The sequence below is a fragment of the Amphiura filiformis genome, chromosome 9, assembly GCF_039555335.1.
Source record: "Amphiura filiformis chromosome 9, Afil_fr2py, whole genome shotgun sequence".
Taxonomy (NCBI): Eukaryota; Metazoa; Echinodermata; class Ophiuroidea; order Amphilepidida; family Amphiuridae; genus Amphiura; species Amphiura filiformis.
This window is the reverse complement of record NC_092636.1, coordinates 59,683,922-59,709,369: the sequence shown is the minus strand read 5'-3', so window position 1 is coordinate 59,709,369 and position 25,448 is coordinate 59,683,922. Positions and strand designations below refer to the sequence as shown.

Sequence of the window (25,448 nt, the reverse complement as noted above, 5' to 3'; positions counted from 1 at the left end):
TGTTTACCTCGGCAGTTAACCCTTTCATGCACCAAGTAGCCTTGGGGTTCCAAGCAGTCATCATTGCACATCAGACAAAAGGTCTTGAGTAAATAGCAGTGAGAAACTGCTTGGATTTGCCTAGCAACTTGTGAATGCTTCTATACTGTTCCTCTACATGTTTAGATAGCCAGAAGGGAGACATTTATAGCAGCCAGCAGGATTTGTGTGTTGGGCTAACATGTCTCGTAATGTGCAATAAGCTTTAGTCATGTGGGAACCTTGTTACGGTATGGTCATTTGAGGTAAAACGTTAAATAGGTCGAAAATTAGGAAATCACCTTCACATGAACAATTCAAATCCAGTGCATCCTATACCTTTGTACATAACATAGCCATCCAAATCACTTGGAAGAGTAGTATGTCCATACTATTCTGAAAACATAATGGTGGCATTGGATGGAATTTGTTAGGAAAATACACAAATCCATCCATTTTATATCTAGCTTGGGCCATAGCTGCACCATGGGAAGTTTCATGTTTATAAGTGTTCAAGGGCACATGCTGGGGTCAAAGGTCATTAGAGGTCAACTTGTAAAATCGGCTGCACTCTGGGTCAAAATAAATACAGAATAAAACTCACATGCACAACTAATTTCTTAAAAATTGGCTGATTTCCACACAATTTTACATGCACCGGCAAAATTCTACATGCACAGAATCAAAGTTACACGCATCTGTGCATGAATGCATGTGGTCTTTCGAGCACTGGCTGCACTTTTGTTGCTTTAGAGCAGTTTTTGAATATATTTTCTTTTGAAAGTATTTTATAAATTCTCAAATGATGTCACCTACTATTACTTGGCTGTGGATTTGAGAAAATTCAGAATAAATTCTGAGGCATGAAATAATTGTAATAGTTGCTGATGAGAAACAAAATTTAATTAAATATTATGGTGGAGTTCTATTTGGTGCATGTAATACCTTAATTACAAACTTGCTGATGTGTAATGCACTGGGAACTTGGATATTTGGTGTACACATACTTATTTACTAAGGTCAAAGGTAATTTTTGGTCAACATGTAAAAGGGTGAATATGAACAACTGATCTTGCATGGATGGTTCAAATGCAATTATACTGCTGCACTGTCGTGTGGAATGTTCATAAATTCTGGTCTAATTACCTAACATAATTGTCTGTTTTTTTCCTTGTCTTTTAGGATGGAAAGGATGAATGCCTATTTTGCAAGGTAAGCTATTCCTGCACATAGATATTGTCCCTATTATATAAAGCCCTTTTTTACATGAAGATATTCTCTCTAAAAAAATGATAGGCATTATGAGCCTCCAATAATACCCAGCCAGAATGATGCACTCCTGAAAATTTATTCATCTATGCATACATATTGCCCTTTTTGAGGCATTACGCCCAAACATTCTCAATAAAAATACCTGATTTTACGTATTATATGCCACCAATAACACCGAGACAAAATGATGCACACCTGAAAAATGGTCATCTTTCCTCCCCCTACCAAAACTTATTATTTTGTCACCCCCAAATAATGCATTGATGATGACACTTTTTACTGTGTCAGAGTAGTTCATGTTGAATTCCCACCAAGATCTCTGAAATGCATGAATTCAGATTAATCCCAATTGTCCCAAAATAGACAAAGTAATTACAACCAATTTCACTTTTATTTCAGGCTTCAGCCCTGTGTGAAGGATACCGACGTTTGCAATCCAGTGAGAACCTGACAACTATAAACAAGGTAATAACTTGTAGCATTATCTAATGGGCCTTAGGACAGAGTAAGGGTTGATCAGCGTAGTTGGTTAAGGTTAATTTGAGGCATAATGGAAGTGCTCTAAGCATGTTTTAAACAGATTGAGTAGAGCATAGCATATTTGTCAATGTGCCTTTTATTTGAAGCAAATCTGACATACGATTTTCAAAACCTCTTTAAATTGCATACATGCTGATATACCCATGGCTTGTGTGTTATACGCAGGAGGGATAGTAAATGGACTGATTCCACCTGCATGTACAATGATTGGATATGCAGACTAATTAGAGCCAACATACATGAATTTACAAAATGCGCTTGGCCATCAGAAGATATTTTCAGTGTGGATATGTCTTTGTTTAATTCAAGTAAAGACGTTGAATATTCCGTCTACTACATACTCTGTAGTTGTTGGTGAAGTAGATTTGTTTGAGACTCGAAACCAGAAGAGCATTTTAAATGACAGTACCATACAAATAATTGTGTATTTCCTAGGAACAGTCCAGCTTCAAGACTGAAATCCATGAACCTGAACACCCGAATTGATTGGGCGTAGTGATGATGCCAACGTCCTAGAGGAGACCAGTGATGCCAACGTCCTAGAGGAGACCAGTGCCAGGGTAGTCTTCCCAACAATGAAGCATGAAGTTCCAACCCTTACTACCACTGTATGCACTCAACCAAGCTAAGAGTGTGGTTCAGGCTAAGAAGAAACCTGGTAAGATCATACCCCTGCCATTACAAATTACAAACTCTGAAGGAAACAATTTGTTACCCTCTTGACAAAGGCATGCTTGATAACTTTATGCATATCAAGTGTGTTAGACAAATAGAGGAAGAGTAAATGAGAACCTCTCCACCTATACAAGGCTTTCTCTGTGTCTTGTGTGGACTATAAAGGTCCGACATTTATTATCTTGTTTGGTGTGAATGCCAAAAGTGAGCATATGGGTAACTGAAGTTTCCGTCAATGACTAGCCGATGCGCTTATTCTGATTATCGCATAAAAATAATAGCAAGTTCATGCTTTGGCCATGCAATGCATTTATGATTATGATTCAATTGGCCAATCAGAGCCACACTTTTTTAGCTGTACCAGGTTGTACATACACTAACAACAAGTGCGAAAGGAAGGCGGTAAATGGGATAAAATCACTAATGACCCAAGGTAAGCAATTGATAAGAAAGATGCATGTTGGCTGTTTGAAGACCAGTTTTCTTTTTGTAATAAGCAAAATGAACTCATAACGGGTACAAAAGGCAAAATCCATGAAGTCAATTGATCAAATGCATTATTTATTTTTCTTCTATTAGGACTCCAGGTGCCTATTCAATGCATCATCGTACAGTGATGGGCTCTAAATGGCTTGAGGAGCAAGACATCACTGCCAAGTTCGCATCCAAGTTCCCCTCTCTCAATCCACCATCTACCACCTAAAGGTAAGTTCCCAGCATGTTACTTATATACATGTCTTTTGCTAGGTTTACATATCATCTTTGAAAAGAGACCAATTGCTGGGCAAACATTAAACGGTTGAATAAAACAAAATAAATGACCCCATTTTGATGACCATGTGTCATTTGGGTATTAGATGCGTCAATTTCGAGAGGTTCCTGACCCACCCTAAAGAATGTGGTAGCAAGATTTGCCCTGCAGGAATAAGGTGTGACATGTGATGCAATTTTGCCATGGGTTGTTATAATTGCCTTAGAAAGTAGAAAAGTGCAATGATTGCCTGTGTTCCCGATTTACCAAAACCTTATGAGCAGCATCCTTTGAGTGCAGAAACATCGGTATTGTAATAACAAGGGTTTCATGTTTCTAAGACATGGGTTGATGTATGGGACGATGCTTTGACACGCCATGTCAATTAGTTGGTCGCAACACATAGTGGCGTACATGAAGGATATGCTATTGCTACTAATAATCGAGTTGACACTCCTCCACTGTTATCTCTTAGTGGGCCAATTCCATTTGAAATTTTAATTAGTTTAGGCCACTGTGTTGTGACCGACGAATTGGTTAACACAGGGAACACTGAATTACCAGTATCATTCCTAGATGTAATATTTTGTTTGGGAGGAGGGCGCATTTAGCATGTGTGATGTTGCCAATGATGATCCCTATTTGCTACTCTTGAGGGCGCCGTTGACGAGACAAAATAGTACCACCAATACTACACTGAGGTGCATCACCGGGCAAAAATACGCAAAAAATTAAATTGCTATTCTAGCATGACATTCAGTGTTTTTATATATGTTTTGTAATTGGCGACACTAAATGATTGCATGTTTTTATCTCTTAGATGAACATATTTGCTAGCCAGTCACTTTGTGCTCAAAGTATCCATGTAGCAGACTTCTCAGGTCATTAAGGTAACTACAGATTTTAACTTGAATCCTTTAAGCATGGCACCGAAGTTTGAATAATATGGCAATATGTGCAAAACTAAACAATATAAAATCCAAATTGTAAAATTAGCTGTCTGAACCATATCTAATAGTCATTTTATGTCTGCATCATCTTATCATTTGGGAATTAGTCAAAGAAAATCAATTTAAATATAGCCACTAAACCCTGTCTGGATTCAAATCTGATTGAATGGTTGACTTCTAATGTGGCTGATATTAAAATTCTGGACCTTGGAAGCAACATGCATATCTCTGTTGCATAAACTGCATCTGCAATCCAGAAACAAATAATGGAAATTTGTCCCATTCTAAATATGTGATGCTGCACATCAAGAAGGTGCTTTTTAATATGGGCCTGTAGATTACAATGGTCAGAAAAAAAAAGCAAAGTAATAATTTTGAATGCTACCCAAATATGAATGCCTTGATTATAGTTATAGGCAAGGCATTCATTCTAAAACTTAACCTGCAAAGTTCCCCTTTTTGATGAAAGCTTATTCTAAGAGTTACAGTACATCACAGCTGCTACATACTGCCAGGCCTATATCAGAGCTAAAAGGACATGGGCAATAACAGCTCTGTTATCACATGTGGTTACTTGGACAGACAGAGCCAGAGATTGCTCAAAACGATATAGATGGTTGCTAGAAACTGGTGCAAAGACCACCCCACCCAATGCAAGATTTCTATTTCAGTTCATGACAAATAACCAAAGATGGTTTGGACTACTGTACAGATTGATCTATGGCAATCTTGTTTAGGGGGTAAAATTTTGTTGCAAAGTTTGTTGTGAACTGTGCTTAATTCATGTTTGGAGGTGTTTTTTGCTCAAACGGGCAAATCCTGTGTTTTAGGATATTTTTAAAAATCTCTGGTCATGCATGTGTATGCTATGAAACCTGAATCCCCCCCACTGGCTCAAACATAGGATCAATCGCAGATCTGTGAATTGGGTGGGCCCCAGTTAGGATGTGCCAATGGATTTGAGGGGAATACACATTATTTTAGTGTTCAACAATTATTTGGTCTTAATTTTTGAATCGGATGTCAACGTCAACTGCCTGGCGAATAATTTAATGATTGCTTAGAACTTTCAAATGCAGACTTAGCAAATAAGAAATTATATCTCCAGTATTTTACAGTATATTTTGACAGTAGTTTTAAAATATCAAAACATGGATATGATGATAGACCTCTGTACTCGCGCTTCAGCTGAATAATCAGTGATGTTAGTGCAGAATTTATTATCTGATCCATACAGAAGTATTTAATAAAGATTGACTGTTTTTTTCCAATTTTGTTTTGAATGTTGGCGATTTTCCCCCTTTTCCAACAGACTGGTATCACAAGCAACACATACGGACTTGCAACTTTGAAGCTGTGGTAGAGGTGTCTCCATGGCAACCATATGGTGTATGCTATCTTATAGCCACTGTTATAGAGCAAGAAGACATGTGTAGGGTATGTATACTGCTCATGTAACGTGATGAGCTATTCCATTTCAAATCTGCCACTACCCTGTAGATGATTTTCCACAGAGGGAGGGAATGTTTTTCAAATGTAATTGGCTAGGGTTAATTATTTTGAAACCGATACATGCCTGCATTATGGTCTTGCCTGTATCTTCCACAACTGGAGTGAATATTTCAAATAGAGGTTACCTGATTGTCTATTCTATTTGAAACCTGTACTCCCTCTGTATGAGCTAAATCTTCCACAGTGGGAGTGTGGATTTCAAATGGAATAGCCTGATAAGATTATGTAAATTAGATGTTTGAGTCCTTGACTTGACCAGACCCAATGGTGGCAATAGTGAAATAGATATACTGGCAAATAAAAGCTCATGCCAGGTTGCTAACCTAAGACAAAATATGATGATTGCATCTTTCAAATGTAGCTTAGCAAATTGGAAATTATTTCTTTAGATATCAAAACCCTTGGATATGATGATAGAACTCTGTACTCGCGCTTCAGCTGAATAATCTGTGATGTTAGTGCAGAATTAATTACCTGATCCATACATTAGTATTTTAAAAAAGATTGTTAATGGATTATTTGATTTTTGTTAAATTTTGATATTTTGTCCCCAATTCCAACAGACAGGTATCCAAGGTTACACTGACTAGCAACTTAGAGCTGCCGTGGAGACAGGTCTTCATGACAACCGTAATGCCGATGCCATCCTCCTAGCATCCACAGAAAAGGAAATGCTCTTACAAAAAGTGATACCTAAGGTATGTATACTGTACATGTATAGGTTGGCCAAAGAGATGACGAAGAACTATCATCCTGCAACTTGAAAATGGTGCAGGCCACAATTACGCGACTTTTAGGCTACTTTTGAGCTGGAGTGGGAAAATATGTTGCGTGTGTTTTGCTTCAAAATCCACACGGTGAAATCAGATTTTCGGATAGAATTACGGTAACAGAAAATTCAAATAGAGATAATATGATGGTGCAAAAACCAAAACGGATTCATAAGAACATTGGCATAACTGCTGTGCTTATGATGCAAATATTTCAGTAAATAGTATTCCTGGTTATATTGGGCAAGTTCATATGGTAAACCAAATATTCTCTTACAATTTGTTGGTTTAGATCCATGTTGCATTTTGCCCATAAGCAATGAATTGGGATGATTATAAAATAGCCACTAACCCTGTCTTGATTCAAATCTGATTGAATGGTTGACTTCTAATGTGGCTGATATTAAAATTCTGGACCTTGGAAGCAGCATGCATATCTCTGTTGCATAAACTGCATCTGCAATCCAGAAACAACAAAATAATAATAATTACCATGAAAAGCGAGTTAATTGAATAGGACAACTTTATGCAAGGTTTGAATACATTTGTCATAAAAATAAATCAAACAAAATTTGTATGAAATTAAACTAAATTGATGATACCTATATCGTTGTGTCATTGGGCTCGGTCACAATGGCCAATTTAGAAAAGATTTAATAGTTGTATTTTGATTTTGAAACTTTCACAAAACATGCAGATTGTAATCTACATGCCATGTGAAAGTTAAATGGACAAAGGTGAATCTTTTCTTGTATAATGAGCAATTGTGACCGATCAAAACAGTGTGCGTATATTGTAAATTGGACCAGATGTGTAAAACAAGAGATTTTAAATAATTTGTTTGATATCTTGTGAACAACTTAAAATCTTTCAATGGAACTTGCAAACCCTTGCTGTCTATAACTTTTGTCAGAATTTTCTGTAACTTGTATTGTTCCAATTATCTTTTTCTTTCATCAATAGTAACAACAGTTAATTGCAAGTCTGAGAATTGGAAGGCACTCTTAACCTATTCTTCACCTATCTGCAGATGGAAGGGGAACAAATAGAAATGGTACGTAACTGGTGTAGTGATTTCTTAACACTGGCATGATTGTATATTACATAAATGTGGCTTATAAAGCACCATTTCATAGAGAATGTAGGCTTGAACAGAACATAACATAAAACCAAAAATGTTGTATTTCGTTATATTGAAATGCTAATTCTAAAGAAATTTCAAATGATTAAATAAAATTAGCTGGAATGAGTGAATAATTAAGTAGCTACAATGATGAGTGAATAATTATACATACAGACACTGGTGATATCACAATTCTAACAAGGGTCTTCTTTCCACTGAGTAGCATCTTGCATAATATTCATTCATATTCATATTTTTCATATTGTGTTTTTCATATTCGTATTCAATTCATTTCCATCAAAATCACACAAAAACAAAGAAGCACCAACAAGTGTTTAAAAACAAGATGGAGGAGGTGCTCCTAAAAGCAAAAGCCTGAGAGAATGTTGCACGGTCCACCATCTGATTTAATGACTATTAAATTATACTCAAAATGTTCATATATTCAAGACCGTGGAAACACATTGATATTATAAGCAGAACCCTACATGCCACCAGCGACAAAATTGTAATTGTCATTGCTTATTTTCAGTGAGAAGTCAACATCTGGCTCAATGGGATTGAAAAGTCACCATGTGGAAAAACTGCCGTTGGAAGGTAAATAGTTAATTGGTGATTGCTGTTGATAATATTCATGAGATGCAAGTCTTCTGGATGTGAACACATTTTCTGAAAATACCAATTTATCACATCAGAATTCCGGATTTTGTCAAATTGAAAGTTCTGGAAATAGCATTTATTTTACTAGATTTATATATCAAAACCCTTGGATATGATGATAGACCTCTGTACTCGCGCTTCGCTGAATAAGCAGTGATGTTAGTGCAGAATTTATTACCTGATCCATATGTAAATGATAAGATTACTGCCACTAAAATTCCACATGTACACTGCATAGTGATCCAAGTATGTGCATGTGATAGATAATTTAAATTAGTCCCAAGTTCATGATGGTGTCAATGAAATTAGGTAGCAGTTAAAGCTATGAGCACCCTCTTTTTTGCATCAAAACTGAAGCACAATTTGTTTGTGCACAACAGGATTACATATACATAGCGCCCGTGACAATGGGGCATGTGGTGGTTTTACTACTAACTTATTTTATAAAGCTAAGAATGTCTATGCAAGTTGCAGAAAAATAAAATTATGGTTACATTATATCTACATTTTTTACTCATTCAGACAAGGATGGGGATTTTTTTTAGCTGGAGCATACTTTGGTATAGTTCAATTTTTGATAATTTTGTTGTGCTTATTTTCAGTGGGAAGAGAATGTCTTGAAAACATGATTTTAGGACTCATTTGGAGTGAAAAGTCGAACATCGTGAAAAAATGCTGATTGAAGGTAAGAAGTAAATTGGTAATCGCTGTTTGATAATTATCATTTCCAGAGATGCATGTCTTAGATATGGCAGTTGAACAAATTTGCTGATCACTTAATTCACAACAGATGGCATGTTGGTGCCTCATTGTCAGTGATGGTCTTGAGTATTTGCTAGATGATGTTGCTTGATTATAACTACCATGTGTAACTACTGAGACGTTAATGAGGCCATCTTGTTACAAAAGTTACGATGAATGTCACAATATTGTAAGAATGGATTGGAATTTCTGATTATGTTAGGAAATAAATAAAGAGCATGGTTATTAAGGGGTGGGGTATGAACGTTTGGACAGTATTTATTGTGGGACATTAGAGCACATCAGACATATCGAATTGCATTCTGAATACGAAGAATGTCCTTCTGATATCAAATAATTTAGATTTTTGAAATTCGCTTATTTTTGATATTTAACAGTACTCGAAGCAAACTTTATAAATCTGATGATTTATACTTAAAGTGTATGTAGGTGGGATGAAAAGCCGACGATCAATTGAAAAGTTTGACATTTCGTATTGCAGATATGGATTTTTTTTTCCCAAAACACCAATAAAAAATAGGTCTTTTGGGGAAAAAAATCCATATCTTCAATATGAACGGTCAAAATTTTCAATTGATCGTCGCTTTTCCTCCCAGCTACATACACTTTAAGAATATATCATTAGATTTATAAAATTTACTTCAAGACTGCTATGTATCAAAATGTGAAAAATATCAAATTTTAATAATTTGTCATAAAATTTGTATTATATCGTGAATTTCAAAAAATGAAAATTATTTGATATCAGAAAGCCATTCTTCGTATTCAGATTGTAATTCGATATGTCTGATGTGCTCTCATGTCCCACAAAAAATACTGTCGACATGCTCAAAACGCTCATTCCAGATCCCTTAAGATAAATTGATAATTAATACATTGCATACTAATTAAATTCTTGATCTCAATCAGCTATCCAGTTCCATGTCCTAAAACCAAGCTTGAGAGGAGGCAAGTCTGCGAAGCCACACTGAAGAGTGCGTCAAGAGGATGTCCCAACCAAGAGGCCCCAATAGTGATGTCTGGCATCAATACAGTCGCAAATCGTAAGAAGGCCCAGCTGATTGTCAATGCACATGGCATAGAACCAATGTCCAGGTAAGATTACTTAAACAAAATTGGAAATCTTAAAAAGTTCAAAGCCTTTGGACAGGAACATTTCACACTCAATGAAGGGCTGGTGCAAATGTTATGTTTTGCCATGATGTTTAGAATTTCTTCACCTGAAAAACTTGTGTGGATCACATAATCGAGCTTTTTAAATCTGAGCAAAACATATGAAAGGTAACATTATCCAGATTCACACATACGCTGACATGGCAAATTAAAGTTCTTTGGTACTTTTCCTTTCAGATCATGGTTTGCCGCCCTGCCCCGTGTTGGAAGATATGCGTTCCATACTGCATTGTGAAGAGCAAGGCTGGTCTAGGAGTTGGATATGACTAGACTGCAATTTACCAGGCTATATAAATGTAAGTAAATCAGTTAGTTCACATATTGCACTCTGCAGGGGGTGAATTTCTAAGCACAGTGCAAGAATCTTTCTAGACCTGTCCTGCAAAGTTTGATGGCAGAGGTTTTGTTCGGGTTTGACAAATGTATAACTCATTTAAACACTGGGATGGGTTGGGACAATAAGGGGTTAACATGAGCTATATGTACAGTACAGCTATGATTCTTCTGTTCATGGGACCGAGAGCTTTATGTCCCCTCATTTTAATTTTTATTTCAATCTACAGATGTTGCCATTTTCCCACTCTCCTTGAGATTGAATGTTTTGCTGAGAAAAACCTACATAAAACAATGTCCATGCATGCGAAATGTCTATGATGATGATTTCACCAACTTGAGCCAAGGCTGTGAGACAACAACCTTACATGCACTACCATCTGAGACATCAGTTTTCAATTTTCCTACCATGGTACATATGATGTGCTTAATTACAGCAAGCATTGTATTGTATTTAACTTTCAGGTATGTTGCCACTCACACAAGCAACCCCATTGCACCATCTCTAAAGGTCTTTGATGGTATGCCTGCCATCTGACAAGGTAAGCATTGTTTATGAACATTACAGAAACTTGATTTGTAGTTGTGAGTCAAATTAAGATACTCTGCGGGTCAAACATGCAAGCGTTGCTAATAAAGATGAGGGGGGGCATACTTAAAAAATTCCCAGCTAATACTCGACCCCTGGACCATCCCCGTCATAAGTTTCTATACTATTGTGAAATGGATAATGTTGAATTGTGTCCAATTTACAATTTGCTTTGAATTGAATATACTGTATTCAAACTAATATGCACCCCATTATTTCAAATTGCCTACTTAAGGGATCTAGAATGGCGTTTATAGGCGTTTCGACAGTATTTTTTGTGGGACATGAGAGCACCTCAGACGTATCGAATTGCATTCTGAATACTGAAGCATGTCTTTCTGATATCAAATAATTTTCATTTTTGAAATTCACGATATAATACAAATTTTATGACAAATTATTAAAATTTGATATTTTTCAAATTTTTGATTTATAACAGTCCTCGAAATAAATTTTATAAATCTAATGATATATTCTTAAAGTGTATGTAGCTGGGAGGAAAAGCCGACGATCAATTGAAAATGTTGACCTTTTATATTGAAGATATGGATTTTTTTCCCAAAAAGACCTATTTTATTTTGGTGTTTTGGGAAAAAATCCATATCTTCAATACTGAAAGGTCAAAATTTTCAATGATCCGGCTTTTCATCCCATTTACTTTACACTTTAAGTATAAATCATCAGATTTATAAAGTTTACTTCAAGTACTGTTAAATATCAAAATATCAATTTTTAATGATTTGCCATAAAATGTGTATTACATCATGTAATTTCAAAAAATCAAAATTGTTTGATATCAGAAGGACATTCTCCGTATTCAGCATGCACCCCGATATGCCTGATGTGCTCTAATGCCCCACAATACATACTGTCCAAACGCTCATACCCCTTCCTTAAGCGACCAGGGCACTATTCGTTTGAAAAGAGTACTGATTTAGAAACTGATCAGTTCATGATGTTAAAAGTGTAGGGGAGATTGGGGTTAGTTGGAACACTGGGTAAGTTGAAACATTGTATTTTTTTCTGACACAAAAAATTAATTTGGTAAAATACTGGCACCTAGTAATAGGTATTAGTAAGGGTCATCCACCAAATTAGCAACAGCACTGATGCCCCACCAGTGTTGGCTTGGGAAAGGAATATCTGTTTTTTGACTTGCTGACTAATTTTTATACCCCTCAGAAAAGATGCGTTATCTCCATGTTGTTTGAAGATTCAGGGGATTATTTTTTGAGTATCATAAGCACTAGTAGTAAGTCCCAGAATAATGTTAAATAAAAGTTTTATTGTATTTCTTATTTTGTGTAATGAACTTTGAAATGTAAAAATAGGCATCGGGGTTAGTTGAAACTTTTGAGGTGGGGTTAGTTGAAACGTGAAAATCGCATAGAAAAATATGGTTAAAAATTTGACTTTTAAAAATTTGTAACATGTTTACCATTTCTTCAATATTGCTTTAATATGGTTAAAAAGCAATAATACAAGCAAAAAGTGCACACAGAAAGTACATTTTATAATATTTTAGGCTTCTCATATTTTTGTCCATGGTGACACTCGTCACCTTGTGTCCAAAGTATTGACCAGCGCTCCCACATATTTATTTATTCATTTTTTCACACTGATTGTATGTTAAAGGGTGCCTTCAAGGGAAGTATAACCCTAACAACACAATAATAATTATTTTGAAATTTTTACAAGCCATGTTTCAACTAACCTCACCCTATGTTTCAACTTACCCCAGGGGTGGGGTTAGTTGAAATTTTTTTCAAATTTTCAAATTGGATTATATGAATAATCATAAGCAGGTCCAATAAAATTTAAGGCTGTATTTGTAGCATGTATGTATATGTTTATACTGATATGGTTAGTGTTTCTTGAAAGTAATTGGTTTGCGTTAAAAAGACGATTTTGTGAAAAATGTTTCAACTAACCCCAATCTCCCCTATAGAGCATTATATTGTGTCTATGATGTTTATCTATACCTACATTGTTTGATGTACCGTGAGAACAAAACACTAAATTCTACTGAGACACAATTGCATCATTGGCAACCAGGTGTGTGATTAAATGTTCTTTTAGAATGAAGTTGTTGCTAATTTTTTTCCAAGTTAAAATGATCACCTTTTAATATAATCTTCCCCATTATCTTTCTATCTTAATTAGAAAAACTTGGTCCGAGTTCCAAAAGAGGACTACATCTCGAACCCAGACGCAAGGTAAATATTTCTAATCAAAACTGGATAATAAAAGTGATAAGCTCAAATGTTGCTCCCAAAGCAATTGTGATTGTGTTGACCCAGTGTTGCAATTTATCTGTGATGTATGCTTAAATTCAGCGGATCGAGTGCTAGTCTATCTAGTGTGAGACTAAATTCTAACTGAGACAAATGAAAATTGCAACAGGTCAATTCATGCTTTTGTACTATTAAAAGATTTAAATATAAATTGTACTCTCCTTGAATCCATAACAATGTCTTATTACCATGATACTTTTGATTTGGTCAGTTACAACAAGCATTATGTTGGCTTTGACTTTCAGGTATGGTGGCAATCCCGTAGTGCAGCAGCCCTTGGTAGACGTCAGGTCTTTGATGGTGTGCTACCTCCATCCAACAAGGTAAACATTATTTCTGCTAGAAAATATGCTTAAAATAAAAGCAAAGCCCAGTCCAAACTCGCAATCCTAGGACAGGGCTTGATGTTTGTTACATGCTTTGAGAATCCATTTAGATTCTCACTTGAGAATTTATTGAACCTTTTTGATTATCTATTACCCACGTTTATGGTAATGTCTATGATGATTATTTCACCCAACTTCGAGCCAAGGCTGTGAGACGACAACCTTACATGCACTACCATCTGAGACATTCATTACCAGTCAGTTTGAAGCGACAAGTGATACCTCTGAAACTTATTGGATAAAACATTCCCATGACAATGTCTTAACTTTGTGTCAATTACAGTAAGCATTATGTTGAATTTGACTTTCAGATACATTGCCACAACCCTGTGATGCAGCAGCCCTAGGGAGACATGAGGTTTTTGTTGGTATGCTACCTCCATATGAAAAGGTAATAACAATTTTCCTGCTAGAAATATTAGTTAATATTAGCGATCTCTTGACAAATAGGTATTGAAACTAGATGGCACAGCGGTGTTTGAGCAAACGCGAATATCTATGCCCGTATATTCCACCCTAAAACCAGCTATCATAAAATATAACCGAACTCTTGTTGTTACAGACGGTCAAGTTTGATAGTGTTGTATGTGTGTATTTTGGTGGCTGCAATAGTGAATTGCACTGTGCTGTCCTAATGCCGCAGAGCGTGAACACAAAATAGTTTGCAGCACAACCATGAAAGGAAAGTGTAGTGGTGGAATATTCCCTATCAACGCTGCCAAGTGATTGTCCCAATCTTTCACATGGTTTTTATAAACGAGGGGATAGAGTAATCAAGTGATCTTTAAAAACCCAGCTTGAGAGTTGATGATCTCCTTGACTGGATCCTGTCAGATCAAACAATGCATTTCTTGATGCACTGATTGCTGAAAATCGCATCTGATTGGCTGAAAATACCATTTTTAAAGTGTTTCACAAGTGTTGAGCTTTTTCCGCATAATAGGAAATAATAATAGCTCAGTGCTTTTTGTTTAATATCCTATACAAATGGATACTTCAGCATTGTAATACGTTTTGTGTCACTTTTGCACACAGAGAATTGGGAACCTATCAGAGTGTATGATTACTGAATTGAAAAATGGAGTAATACTATGGCAATTAGGAAGAACACAAACAGGTGAGATAGCTAATAGCAACCCAGAAATCATAACCCGAAAGAAATATACCAATAGCAGGTGGCAAACTTTCGCTGCCTCAATACTCAGAATTTGGTAGCCCATTTAGGCAACTATGAAATACAGTCCAACCTTGTTTCTCGTATGATGGGACCATGCATTGTCCGGATAAGTGAATTACATATAATTCTGCATTGACTGTCGCAGTTACTGAAATTGGAACAAAAGATGCTCAGCATGGGGCTATAACACTTTTTATTATCTACACCAGAATCGCAATGCGTTTTGTATATTGAGGTTAGCGCATTGCTCAGTAATTCCTAATTACTCTGTCGTGCTATCCACCTCGGAAATCAAATCATGAATCTGTTGCATACAAATGGGATACACATGCATTTGTTTGTATGATATCATGGGACATTTCACTAAAATGCATGACTGTATACATATTCTTATTGTCTTACATTTATTGAGACGATAAAAACGCTGCTGTCCGTGTGAAATTACAGGCCTATCCAGAGACGATATGTTTAGTTTTGTATTCTACAACATGTTTTCGAACTATTGCTTGATTAATATATGTAATGAATATACTTCAATTTCCTTCGATACAGCTTATCTGGTTGTGGTGCAGAGCCAGCTTTTACATTCTGGAAAAAAGACCAGATCCTTCAAGAGGTGGTGCCTTGAGATGGTCTCTACCATTTGCAGACATGTCTTTGCCAAGGAGTGGTAGCACCAAAATATGTACAAGAAGGGAGGACAAGTTTGAAGAAGGTGACCTGTGGTTTGTTGATGAGCCACTTACCATACGACATCTACTTGACCAGCTCTTAGACCGCACTACATATTGTGGTAAGAAGCTTATAATAATAAACTTTATGTCAGTGGTGGCAGAATATTCCCTATCAACGCTGCCAAGTGATTGAACCCAATCTTTCACATGGTTTTTTTATAAACGAGGGGATAGAGTAATCAAGTGATCCTTAAAAACCCAGCTTGAGAGTTGATGATCTCCTTGACTGGATCCTGTCAGATCAAACAAATACATAAAAAAGTATAGTTCTGTGATTTGTTATATCTTAAACAAGTGGATTCTTCAGTGGTTTAATAGAACTGTGTATTGTGTCACTTTTGTACAGATATTGGATTGGAAGCCTCACTTGATTATGGTACCAACTAGTGTGATACTGAACTGGGAAATTAAGATGAAGAAATGATTTCCAGGCTTTAAAGATCCCTGCATACTATGGCAATCGGAAAGAACACAGGTGAGAATTGAGAATAGCCAATACTATCAGAGATAGTAATATTTGAACTATAATCTAGTCAACTGGACTCAGAGAATTAGTAACCCAAAAGAATTATACCATTTCCAAACAGGTGGCAACATTTTTACTACTCAAATTGGTTTGGCAATAATGCACAATTTCATCTAAGATCATTGCGCATTACAGGAAGCTGCTGACCATTTTGGCCCACCTAAAAAGCATGTAGCATCATTCAGGAAGAAATATATGTACAGGGACAGTATCCTAATTGCCCTACATAAATAACCATTGCACTCAGGATCAGCCCAAGTTTTGTTTGTATGGGTAGAGCATAGTAATTGGCAGCAGGCTCCTTCAACCTTACCCAGGACCAGGGGAATTTCAAGCTTGCCCAATTTTCTAGAATTATGACAAGTGCTAGTGCTCAAACTGGTAGCATCACACACCATGCTAGTGTCTTGCTAATTGACAAGCTAAAGTAGGAATGTTGGGCTGTTACTTGCTGGGGTTTCTTTTAATTGAAAGGCACTTCAGTACTCTCAGGAAACTTTTGAAAGTGCTTGGGATCATAACTTATTTTTCTACTTATGCCAGAATCAGAATTGTATTTTCTATATTGAGGTTGTAGCGCATTACCCAGTAAAGCCTATTACTATGTAATGCCAGTCACCTCAGAAAGCAAGTCATAATTACAGAAACAAATGCTTTAGACATGTATTTGTTTGTTTTCTATGAGACGTGTCTTATCCATTATATAACTTAGCATTCGTATACATGTGGCCTTTCAAATAAGAAGTCGGATGCACAAACGGACAGTTCAACAATTATTCAAAGGAAGCATTATTTCAAACAGCAATTTCTTACGGAACGAAGAATGTTATAAGAAAGTGGCTTTCCATTTTGTTGATGAAACCAGGAAAAGAAAATTCAATATTTTTTTGAAGAAATTGTGATCGTTATATTAAGCTTACATTAGCCACTTAAAGAATAGACCACTGTATTCCATCATTTTAGGCCACTTAATATTAATAGGCAAGTTTATTAGTAGTATAAAAGTGAGAAGAGCAGTATGGTTTTGGGTACAAGTAACAGGACAGCTTGCGTTTGCTATCTTACATGACCTATCCTGTTCAAGCTAGTGAGTCGTCAGTGAACATATGTTGCTGCATCACAAAGTTGAGATAACAGCGTCATAAATGAAAATTGCACTTCAATGAGGATGTGAACCAATTGCTTTTCATCTTTCATAATAATATAATAATCAAGCAGTTGTCTTTAAATAAGGCACACTATCCTACTGACGTTTATGTGTGTATGCATCTCATTTGCTACATTCATTTTAATTGTAGGTAAATGAAAACTTGTGGGATCTTTCTCCGTGTCTGTAATGATCATATTACCAGCATTATCAGACCCCATAACCCACAAACAGGTCTTCTACAAGATGGTCTTAGTGCTTGCCCTATAATGCAGAGATACTTATATTAATTGTAATGTATTTTGTTACTTCTCACAAATTCAGTTGGCAATGATCAGCTTGATGGTAGTAGACAAAGCACTTGGCACAGATGTTCCGTCATGTTCGGCAACTTGGTAGACGGCAAACTTAGTCAGCAATTTGTACGCGAGTGTGATGCAATACAATAAGGCCGTATAAAATTAATGTTTTGGTTCTCGCCCAGAGGATTTTCATGAATTGATGAGGGAGGGAGGTGTTTTTTTTTTTTTTTTTTTTTTTTCAATGTAAAATTAGCATTGTCAGTAGTTTTCGGTCTTCTCCAACAGTGCTCGAGGAAGCGATGAGGCCCTTTTTTTTTTTTTTTTCAAATGTGAGATTCTGAGGGATAAACCCCTAGTACCACAAAAAGACTTGGAAGTGATGCTTGTTCTCTAATAAACTTATTCATATGTATGAAGATTTCATAAATCATTCCAAAGTCTAAAAAATTGAAAAATCTAAAAAAAAAAAAAAAAAAAAATCTGACAAATCCCAGAAATTGAGGAGGGAGGGGCGAGAACCAAAATATTAATTTTACACAGCCTAAACAGGTGGGTGTAATCCTTAGTATTAGGGCCTTGTACATATTGGCTGAGGGAATATGAAATTTGGGTCACTGAAAAGTCGATTAAACATCCCAGCCCAGTAACATCAGTTGGCACCGAAGATTGGATGTCGGCAGCAGGCCACCACAGCTAAACAAGTTGTGAGAAATTGGTTAAACTTTTCATTCATTCAAAGTCAATTCCTTGTTTCCATTGGCCACATTGCCAATGCACCATAGTTATTACATAAACAAGAAATAATAATTGACTTCTCCTTGCAAAAAGAGAAACAAGCTTTGAACAAATTCTTGAATTATTGAAAAAATTATGATGTAAAATTGGTTCCCTGTCAAGAATTGCATGCATCCTGCAGAAAAACATTTAATTTTCATTTTGTTCAACCTAGTGTTAAAATGCCAGTTATGAAAGAATGTTAACTTTATTTTTTGAGTTGCCCCTGAAGTTTGTTGCTCAAATGAAAATTTTTTTATAATATTTCATTGCATTCTTTGTGTACCTGAGCAAGTGTATTTCATGTTGCCTTGCCCTATTTGGTCAGAATGCGATATGAAGGAGATATCCAGACAGGACGTACTACTTAACCGTGTTAAAACAGTACGCAGTCGAGTGCAGAAACCTGACTACAGAAAAATTGCGATGCTATCATAAACAACTGCTGGAGGCACTTAAATGTTTAAAACTTTTTTGATTGTGTACTTTTTATCTCAGAACACCAACTGTGCTAAGGAAGAGCTGAAGATGTCGCTAGCATGTGTGAATGAAGAACTGAAAAGGATGTATCGCCCTTGCTAATATCTCGGTGACATGTAATTTACTCTAGCCAGACAAACCGGTAAATAAATTGTATTTGAGATTCCTTCAACAGTTGTGCTCCCAGAGCAAACAGGTGCCGTTCAGTATTTTTTGCGGATTATTCTGCAAATGGCTGTATTGATTTGGATTAAGTATTACAAAAGAACAGGCTTCTGCCATAGGTGGTAGGCAAGGACAAGTGATGTGCGTGGAACTTTTTTTCAGCGCAAATCATGTATCCCTGCCCATAAGGAAAAAATAGCCAATTGCGCGGAAAAAGTTCCGCGCAAATCACTTGTCCCTGGTGGTAGGTTGTGGGTTTTGAGCTTCATAGTTTTTACAAATTCTTGAATTTTAATTCAGATGCCACTGCCAAAAATTCTGGCTTTTTCAGCAAAACTGTTCTTTGTACAATGAAAGTCAATTCCTTGTTTCCATTAGCCACATCGCCAATGCACACCATAGTTAATATGCAAACAGAAACTGCTTATTGATTACAACTTGCAAAAAGAGAAACTAATTTTTCATAGGCATTTTGTGCATGAACAAATTATGGGAAACAATTAAAATGTAAAATTGCTACTCCACCCCCAAAATGCATGCATCATACAGAGAAAATTTTTTATCCTCCCGTTTTAATACCCGTTATGGAAGAATTAAAATTTTGTTTTCAGAGTTGCCCTTAAGTTAGTTGCTTAAGTGAAAGAACAAGTTGCAACTTTTCCATACTAGCTGGCATTCTTTGTGTACCTGAGCAAGTGTATTTCATGTTGCCTTGCCCTATTTGGTCAGAATGCGATATTAAGGAGATATCCAGACAGGACGTACTACTTAACTGTGTTAAAACAGTACGCAGTCGAGTGCAGAAACCTGCCTACAGAAAAATTTTGACGCCATCATAAACAACTACTGGAGACACTTAAATGTTTAAAAGTATTTGAATCTGTACTTATTTCAGATTCGACTGTACTAAGGAAGAGCTGAAGATGTTGCTAGTATGTGTGAAGAACTGAAAAGGATGCGTCACCCTTGCTGATATCTCGGTGCCATGTAATTTACTCTTGTCATACAAACAGGTAAATAACTTGTATTTAAGATTCCTTCAACAGTTGTTCTCCTAGAGCTAACAGGTGCCGTTCAGTATGTGTGCCGATTATTCTGTAAATGGCTGTATTGATTTGGATTAAGTATTACAAAAGAACAGGCTTTTGCCATAGGTTGTGGGTTTGAGCTTCATAAGATTTTACAATTTTAATTCGGAGATGCCACTGCCGAAAATTCTGGCTTTTAAGCAAAACCTAAAGATCTGTTCTTATCTGGACGTCCATTTTAAAGAATACCAGAAACAAAATTGTTTTCATTTCATGTGTCTAGTTCATAGACCAGCCATCATAAAGACTGGCAATCATAAAATAAAACTGATACTTGCACCTACCAGACTTAATGTCGGTAGTGCCGGAATATTCCCTATCAACGCTGCCAAGTGATTGTCCCAATCTTTCACATGGTTTTTTAAAAACGAGGGGATAGAGTAATCAAGTGATCTTTAAAAACCCAGCTTGAGAGTTGATGATCTCCTTGACTGGATCCTGTCAGATCAAACAAATACATAAAAATGTATAGTTCTGTGATTTGTTCCATTCCAAACAAATAGATACTTTGGTGGTAATAACCAATTTTATTGTGTCACCTTTGCACAGAGAATTGAGGGGCTTACTTGTTTGCGCTACAAATTGGTGTATACATGCTGAACTGGGAAATGGCGTCCAAGCTATAGCAGTCGGAAAGAACACATACAGGTGAGAGAATAGATAGCTAATATTAACACACAATCTATAACCTGAAAGTTCAGTTACGTGGCTAAAACTTGAAAAATATGGTTCCTGCCATCCGACTCGCCGTAATATAATCGGAAAGCAAGTAATTTTAATGACAAAGCACAGTCAGTTGTCTGTATCATATTGGATATACCAAAAAGCATAAATAAGAAGTGATGAGTTTACCTTCAAGGTCCGTGTTTCTGATGAACAATGACGTGTATTGAAGCTCTGATCTTATTGTTTCATTGTGCAGCAAGTTAATCAATGGGAGGGTTTTGTTTTTGCTTCCATTTGCACAAACATCTTACAAATAAAGTATTTTCAACATATAAAAAAATGAATTATTTAGGCCTATAACACCCTAACAAAATGGGTTTCATGCTTTATAAAACATGTTTCGGTCTGTGTCTTAATTTAAGGCGAGGTAAGTAAACAAAATTAAGTGATGCATTACTGGCAATGACGGAATGAACTGGCAGTACAGGGTGTGCAATATGCGTACACGGGTCCATGCTTAGTGGTTGAGATGTGGTGTCTACTCGTACAAAACCGGCAGAGGGTTAGACTTGATGTTTGCTTGCCTGTTGTAGCAGGACAAAATGGAGTTAGGTTGCACAAGATCTCGCAGGGAAGTGTGGGGCTAGCGAAGAAAAAAATCTTGCCCCGCTCATGGCTTTGCTCAAAACTTCCCAATATACCATAATTGATATGAGGTGTTGGTACTGTACATTATTCTCTAACATAACCACTATCGTCTTTTCTTTTACAGCCTTCCAATGCCAACCATGGTGAACACAAATCTGAACAGATTTCTTGGGAGGTCAGGAGGTCTCAGCTCGGACCAGCAAAGTAAGTGACATTCATCACAATGGAGATTGGACAAATACTTGCCTGAAATAAATTGAAAGGCATGGGTATTTATTCAATCATCTTTTAATATTCAAACATACAAATTAAAAGGAATATGAAACCAACAAACACTCAAGACAACTGGGGCATTTACTGTCCACCAGGCATGGGGTGAACTAAATACATGTACAAATTACGCACAGACATATTAAAACACCTTACAAAACAACTGGAGGTCCTCCAAAGTCAACTAGAGAGAATTGCTCCAATTTGACTGAAACCCACACATTGGCACTTAAATGAAATTTGCATTATTGTGAATGTTCAATTCAGGTGAGGCTTCAGCACATCGGTGCTCTTTGTTTATATTGAGGTTAGCGCATTGCTTAGTAAATCCAATTACTCTGTCGTGCTATCCACCTCAGAAATCAAATCATGGATCTGTAACATACAAGTGGAATACAAATGCATTTGCTTGTAAGATATCATGAAACATGTTTTTTACGACAACTTACTGTATTTTGCAAAGGCCCTTCCCTATTTGGCGATGTTTACAATGTAAACAGGAAGTGATGTTCTGATTGGCTAATTGAATCATGACCCAATTCTTTTTACACAAGGATCAGGACAAGCAGTCACCAGAGCAAAAGGTCTTTACAAAATACTGTAGCATCTGTTCTCAATGCCTGGAAGAATGTACCTTATATTGTGAACAAGCCATTATGAAGACCCCTGATAATCTTATATAAGGTAAAAGATACCACCAATTGTAACTGTACCCATTCATATTCATGCCTTTGGAAATAAGATTTTTTCAGGTGTAACAATATATGTTGGTAATGGGAGTGGATAGGCTGAAAGAATTAAAAAATGCTTAAAAACTTGCAAATGCTTAAGTTGTATGTGTTTCTCACTTCCTACAGGCTGCCGATATCCAGGATTGAAGCTATCTAGTTCTCGACAAAGCTTGATCATCAAGCACTTCAAATCACAAAGGTGAGCATACCTCGAGTAATGTTCATGATATATCCATGCAGCATGTGTGGGTGAAGTTGCATTTGCTTTCCCTGCCTATAGGGGTTTCACATCATCCCCCAGTCATCATTCCTCCACCATCAGTCCATTCCAAATATGCCAAAATTGGACTATTTACAACCAAGGGATCTCCAGTTGGGTAAAATAGAAGTTTCTGATCAGGTGAACAAAACATAAAAAAGGGATAACAAAGTTGATATTGAAAATTGGCTATGATGATGTTTCCACATCTGCAGTTTCCACTGTAGAGGGCGTCAAAACCCTCGGTGATAGGCAAACTTCCTTGGATGTCTGAGCCAATTTCTTGTACAGATTATAGATATTTTACATCCAAGTCTGTGATTTCCAAAATGTCTAGGTTGTAATTTAGTGTTTGCTTTTCCTTCCATAATTTACAGCTGCCAGAGGACAAATTCCAGTGATCACAAAACAGGAGATGGGTAGGTTTTCTTTCAAAATGATGAAATGTAACTATTATGAATTTGTCTTAAAACATTCATGTAAAGAAAGTATATGAGCGTCAAGCTTCCTTGTAACAACTTGCCTTGATGACACTATTCTTTCCCCGTCTTATCGATATATGCTGATATACTATGGCTGTGTAGCCATATTAGCCAAAACAAATCTGAGCAAGTTTCAACAAGTTGTCTAAATGTTTTTCAATATCTAGAGAACATTTTAATAAAATATGCATGATTTGTATTTGAATTGCAGGAACATTGACGCACAAGCAGCAATTTCAGTTGCAAAAAACCTGATGAACAAAGGTAAGCAATTCTGTAGTTATTATTGAAATTTGTCAATTTCGATCAAAATTTGATTAGTCTTACAGGCAATATCATACTAGACAATCGCAAGGTGCGTAGCGTTTTTTTTTAATGTAATTGCCAATATCTGATAAGTCGCCATCGTCATCAAGTCACAATCAGTTGACTTTGTTGCTAGCCAGTATGATATGCCCTGTAATGGGATCAATTCAAAAATTGAGTGGAAAATCACACCAGATTTTTAAAGCACTGTTTGTCGCAACTGAAAAGAAATTTTATCGTAAAACATACTGTAGCCTTCAAACTATAATAGAAAGTATGAAATGCATAGTTGCTATGATGACACCAATGATGTTCCATGATTATATACAAATAGCGTTACCAGATTCTGAGCAACTGAGTGCACATCAATAATGAAAAGTTGTATTAAAGTGCTGTACTTTAATGCATTGATTTGATTTGTTTTATGTCTTTTGTTCCAGATCCTAAGCTGCTTCACCAAGTGATGTCTTAGAAATGTGTACTTCATTATTGACATAAGGTATGGATGTTCAGCATTTGTTCTGGAGCACTTGGCATGAAGGCTTTATTACAAAAATAATTAAGCAACAAATATTGACAAATCAGCATTGGCAAAATCAGCTGTATATTGAAAAAGATTTTCAAAATTGGCTATGATGTGTGTTTCCACATCTGCAGTTTCCACTGTAGAGGGCGTCAAAACCCTCGGTGATAGGCAAACTTCCTTGGATGTCTGAGCCAATCATAGATATCTTGCATTTGACGTGCATGTTATAATGTATAGGTTGTAATTCAGTGTTTGCTTTTCCTTTTCTGTCTATTTTACAATTGCTGGTACATCATGTAATCTGAAACATCAAAATGAGGCACAATGAGCGATTCCCTAAACCAGACAATCTGAAAATGTTAATATCAAAATCGGGGTTTTCTTTTGCATTTTGCAAAGAGCATAGATATGCCAACAACTGATTTGACTTACAGTGATGAAACGAGGGCAAAATTTGACACTTTGGTCATTGTTATTGTTCAACACTGATGCCAATTTTTAAAACATTTTATCTACCATTTATATAGCTGTGAAGGAAATGCAATCATCAGAATATGTGCAAGTCAAGGTTTCCTGCATATTGGTTAGTGAAAATTTCCAAGGAATCTGCAGTAGAAGCTTGTCAACCACACAGGTTCAAGAAACCACGGATGCGCCGCACATCGTAATCGGCTATAAATGGGATCAGTAGCAGATAGCCATCGAAGTGAGAGATGAATTCAAGAAGGAATGTTATGTCTGGATGGTTATAATGTATGGATGCATGTTGATAAAATGTAAGTTTTGAATGGTAAAACAAATAAAAGCAGACCTGCCAACTGTCCCGCATCTCCATCCATTAATGATTAAATAAATTATTTTGACATCATCTGGTGTGAAAATTTTGTGGTGGCACTATATGTAAAAGCATTTTGTGCACACATTAATCATTGGATATGTGCGGGATGTTGTCATTACAATGCACTGTATTGCTTGGTGCATGGTTACTTCAATGCAGCATTGTGTATCTGATAAATAGTGTTGTTTTTCGGTTGGCGATCAAACCACTTAATGGAAGAATTACAATGGGATTAAAGGGAGGACCCTATTGGTTTAGGACATGGCTTATCTTCAAATATTGTCCAAATGCATCTAGATGTGAGAAAGCAAGAACATTTTCAGGCTAAATATGAATAATTAGCAAGCCAATATGTTGGTATGAGTGAATTGCTGTTATTCCATTACGAGAGCATGCATGTAGCAGTAGTACAACGGTGCCTTTAGTACATTGAATGCAAAATGTATTGGTTTTGTGCGCTTTCGGCTGTTTATATTTCGTTTTGATTTTGATCTATTTTCTTTTACTTACAGAATGGGGAG

At 36.3% G+C, this 25,448-nt stretch overlaps 1 protein-coding gene, 1 long non-coding RNA gene and 5 other non-coding genes across 9 annotated transcripts in view; all 7 read left to right on the top strand.

Moving 5' to 3' along the window:
* The window catches only part of LOC140161235 (uncharacterized), a 32,417-nt gene extending 30,086 nt beyond the window's left edge, over positions 1-2,331 (top strand). The window contains exons 27-29 of the long non-coding RNA XR_011860081.1: positions 1,201-1,230; positions 1,690-1,755; positions 2,266-2,331. This is a non-coding gene — a long non-coding RNA (uncharacterized lncRNA). The remainder of the gene's footprint in view (positions 1-1,200; positions 1,231-1,689; positions 1,756-2,265) is intronic.
* Positions 2,332-2,367: 36 nt separating this feature from the next.
* LOC140161234 (large ribosomal subunit protein eL8-like) lies at positions 2,368-17,841 on the top strand. 3 transcript variants are annotated; one of them, XM_072184688.1, is made up of 16 exons: positions 2,368-2,488; positions 4,077-4,146; positions 5,519-5,643; positions 6,282-6,416; positions 7,452-7,542; positions 8,144-8,208; positions 8,874-8,956; positions 9,951-10,128; positions 10,384-10,502; positions 11,005-11,081; positions 13,292-13,344; positions 13,668-13,745; positions 14,120-14,199; positions 15,538-15,778; positions 16,066-16,194; positions 17,717-17,841. In XM_072184688.1, the coding sequence occupies exons 13-15, from the start codon at positions 14,179-14,181 to the stop codon at positions 16,104-16,106; spliced, it is 303 nt and encodes a 100-aa protein (XP_072040789.1). In that variant the 5' UTR covers positions 2,368-2,488; positions 4,077-4,146; positions 5,519-5,643; positions 6,282-6,416; positions 7,452-7,542; positions 8,144-8,208; positions 8,874-8,956; positions 9,951-10,128; positions 10,384-10,502; positions 11,005-11,081; positions 13,292-13,344; positions 13,668-13,745; positions 14,120-14,178; the 3' UTR covers positions 16,107-16,194; positions 17,717-17,841. The 3 variants fall into 3 exon arrangements, with proteins under 3 accessions (XP_072040789.1, XP_072040788.1, XP_072040790.1); XM_072184687.1 differs by having other exon boundaries at positions 2,369-2,488; positions 9,943-10,128; XM_072184689.1 differs by lacking the exons at positions 13,292-13,344; positions 13,668-13,745; positions 14,120-14,199; ... (1 more) ...; positions 16,066-16,194; positions 17,717-17,841 and having other exon boundaries at positions 2,373-2,488.
* LOC140161437 (small nucleolar RNA SNORD36) lies at positions 10,227-10,303 on the top strand. Its single transcript, XR_011860127.1, has one exon. It is a non-coding gene; the product is annotated as a small nucleolar RNA SNORD36 (small nucleolar RNA).
* On the top strand, positions 10,850-10,929 carry LOC140161440 (small nucleolar RNA Z195/SNORD33/SNORD32 family). The gene has a single exon (XR_011860130.1). It is a non-coding gene; the product is annotated as a small nucleolar RNA Z195/SNORD33/SNORD32 family (small nucleolar RNA).
* Positions 13,086-13,164, top strand: LOC140161441 (small nucleolar RNA SNORD34). The gene has a single exon (XR_011860131.1). It is a non-coding gene; the product is annotated as a small nucleolar RNA SNORD34 (small nucleolar RNA).
* LOC140161439 (small nucleolar RNA Z195/SNORD33/SNORD32 family) lies at positions 13,916-13,997 on the top strand. The gene has a single exon (XR_011860129.1). It is a non-coding gene; the product is annotated as a small nucleolar RNA Z195/SNORD33/SNORD32 family (small nucleolar RNA).
* A 3,194-nt stretch (positions 17,842-21,035) lies between the features above and the next one.
* Positions 21,036-21,106, top strand: LOC140161438 (small nucleolar RNA SNORD18). The gene has a single exon (XR_011860128.1). It is a non-coding gene; the product is annotated as a small nucleolar RNA SNORD18 (small nucleolar RNA).
* Positions 21,107-25,448: the final 4,342 nt, after the last annotated feature.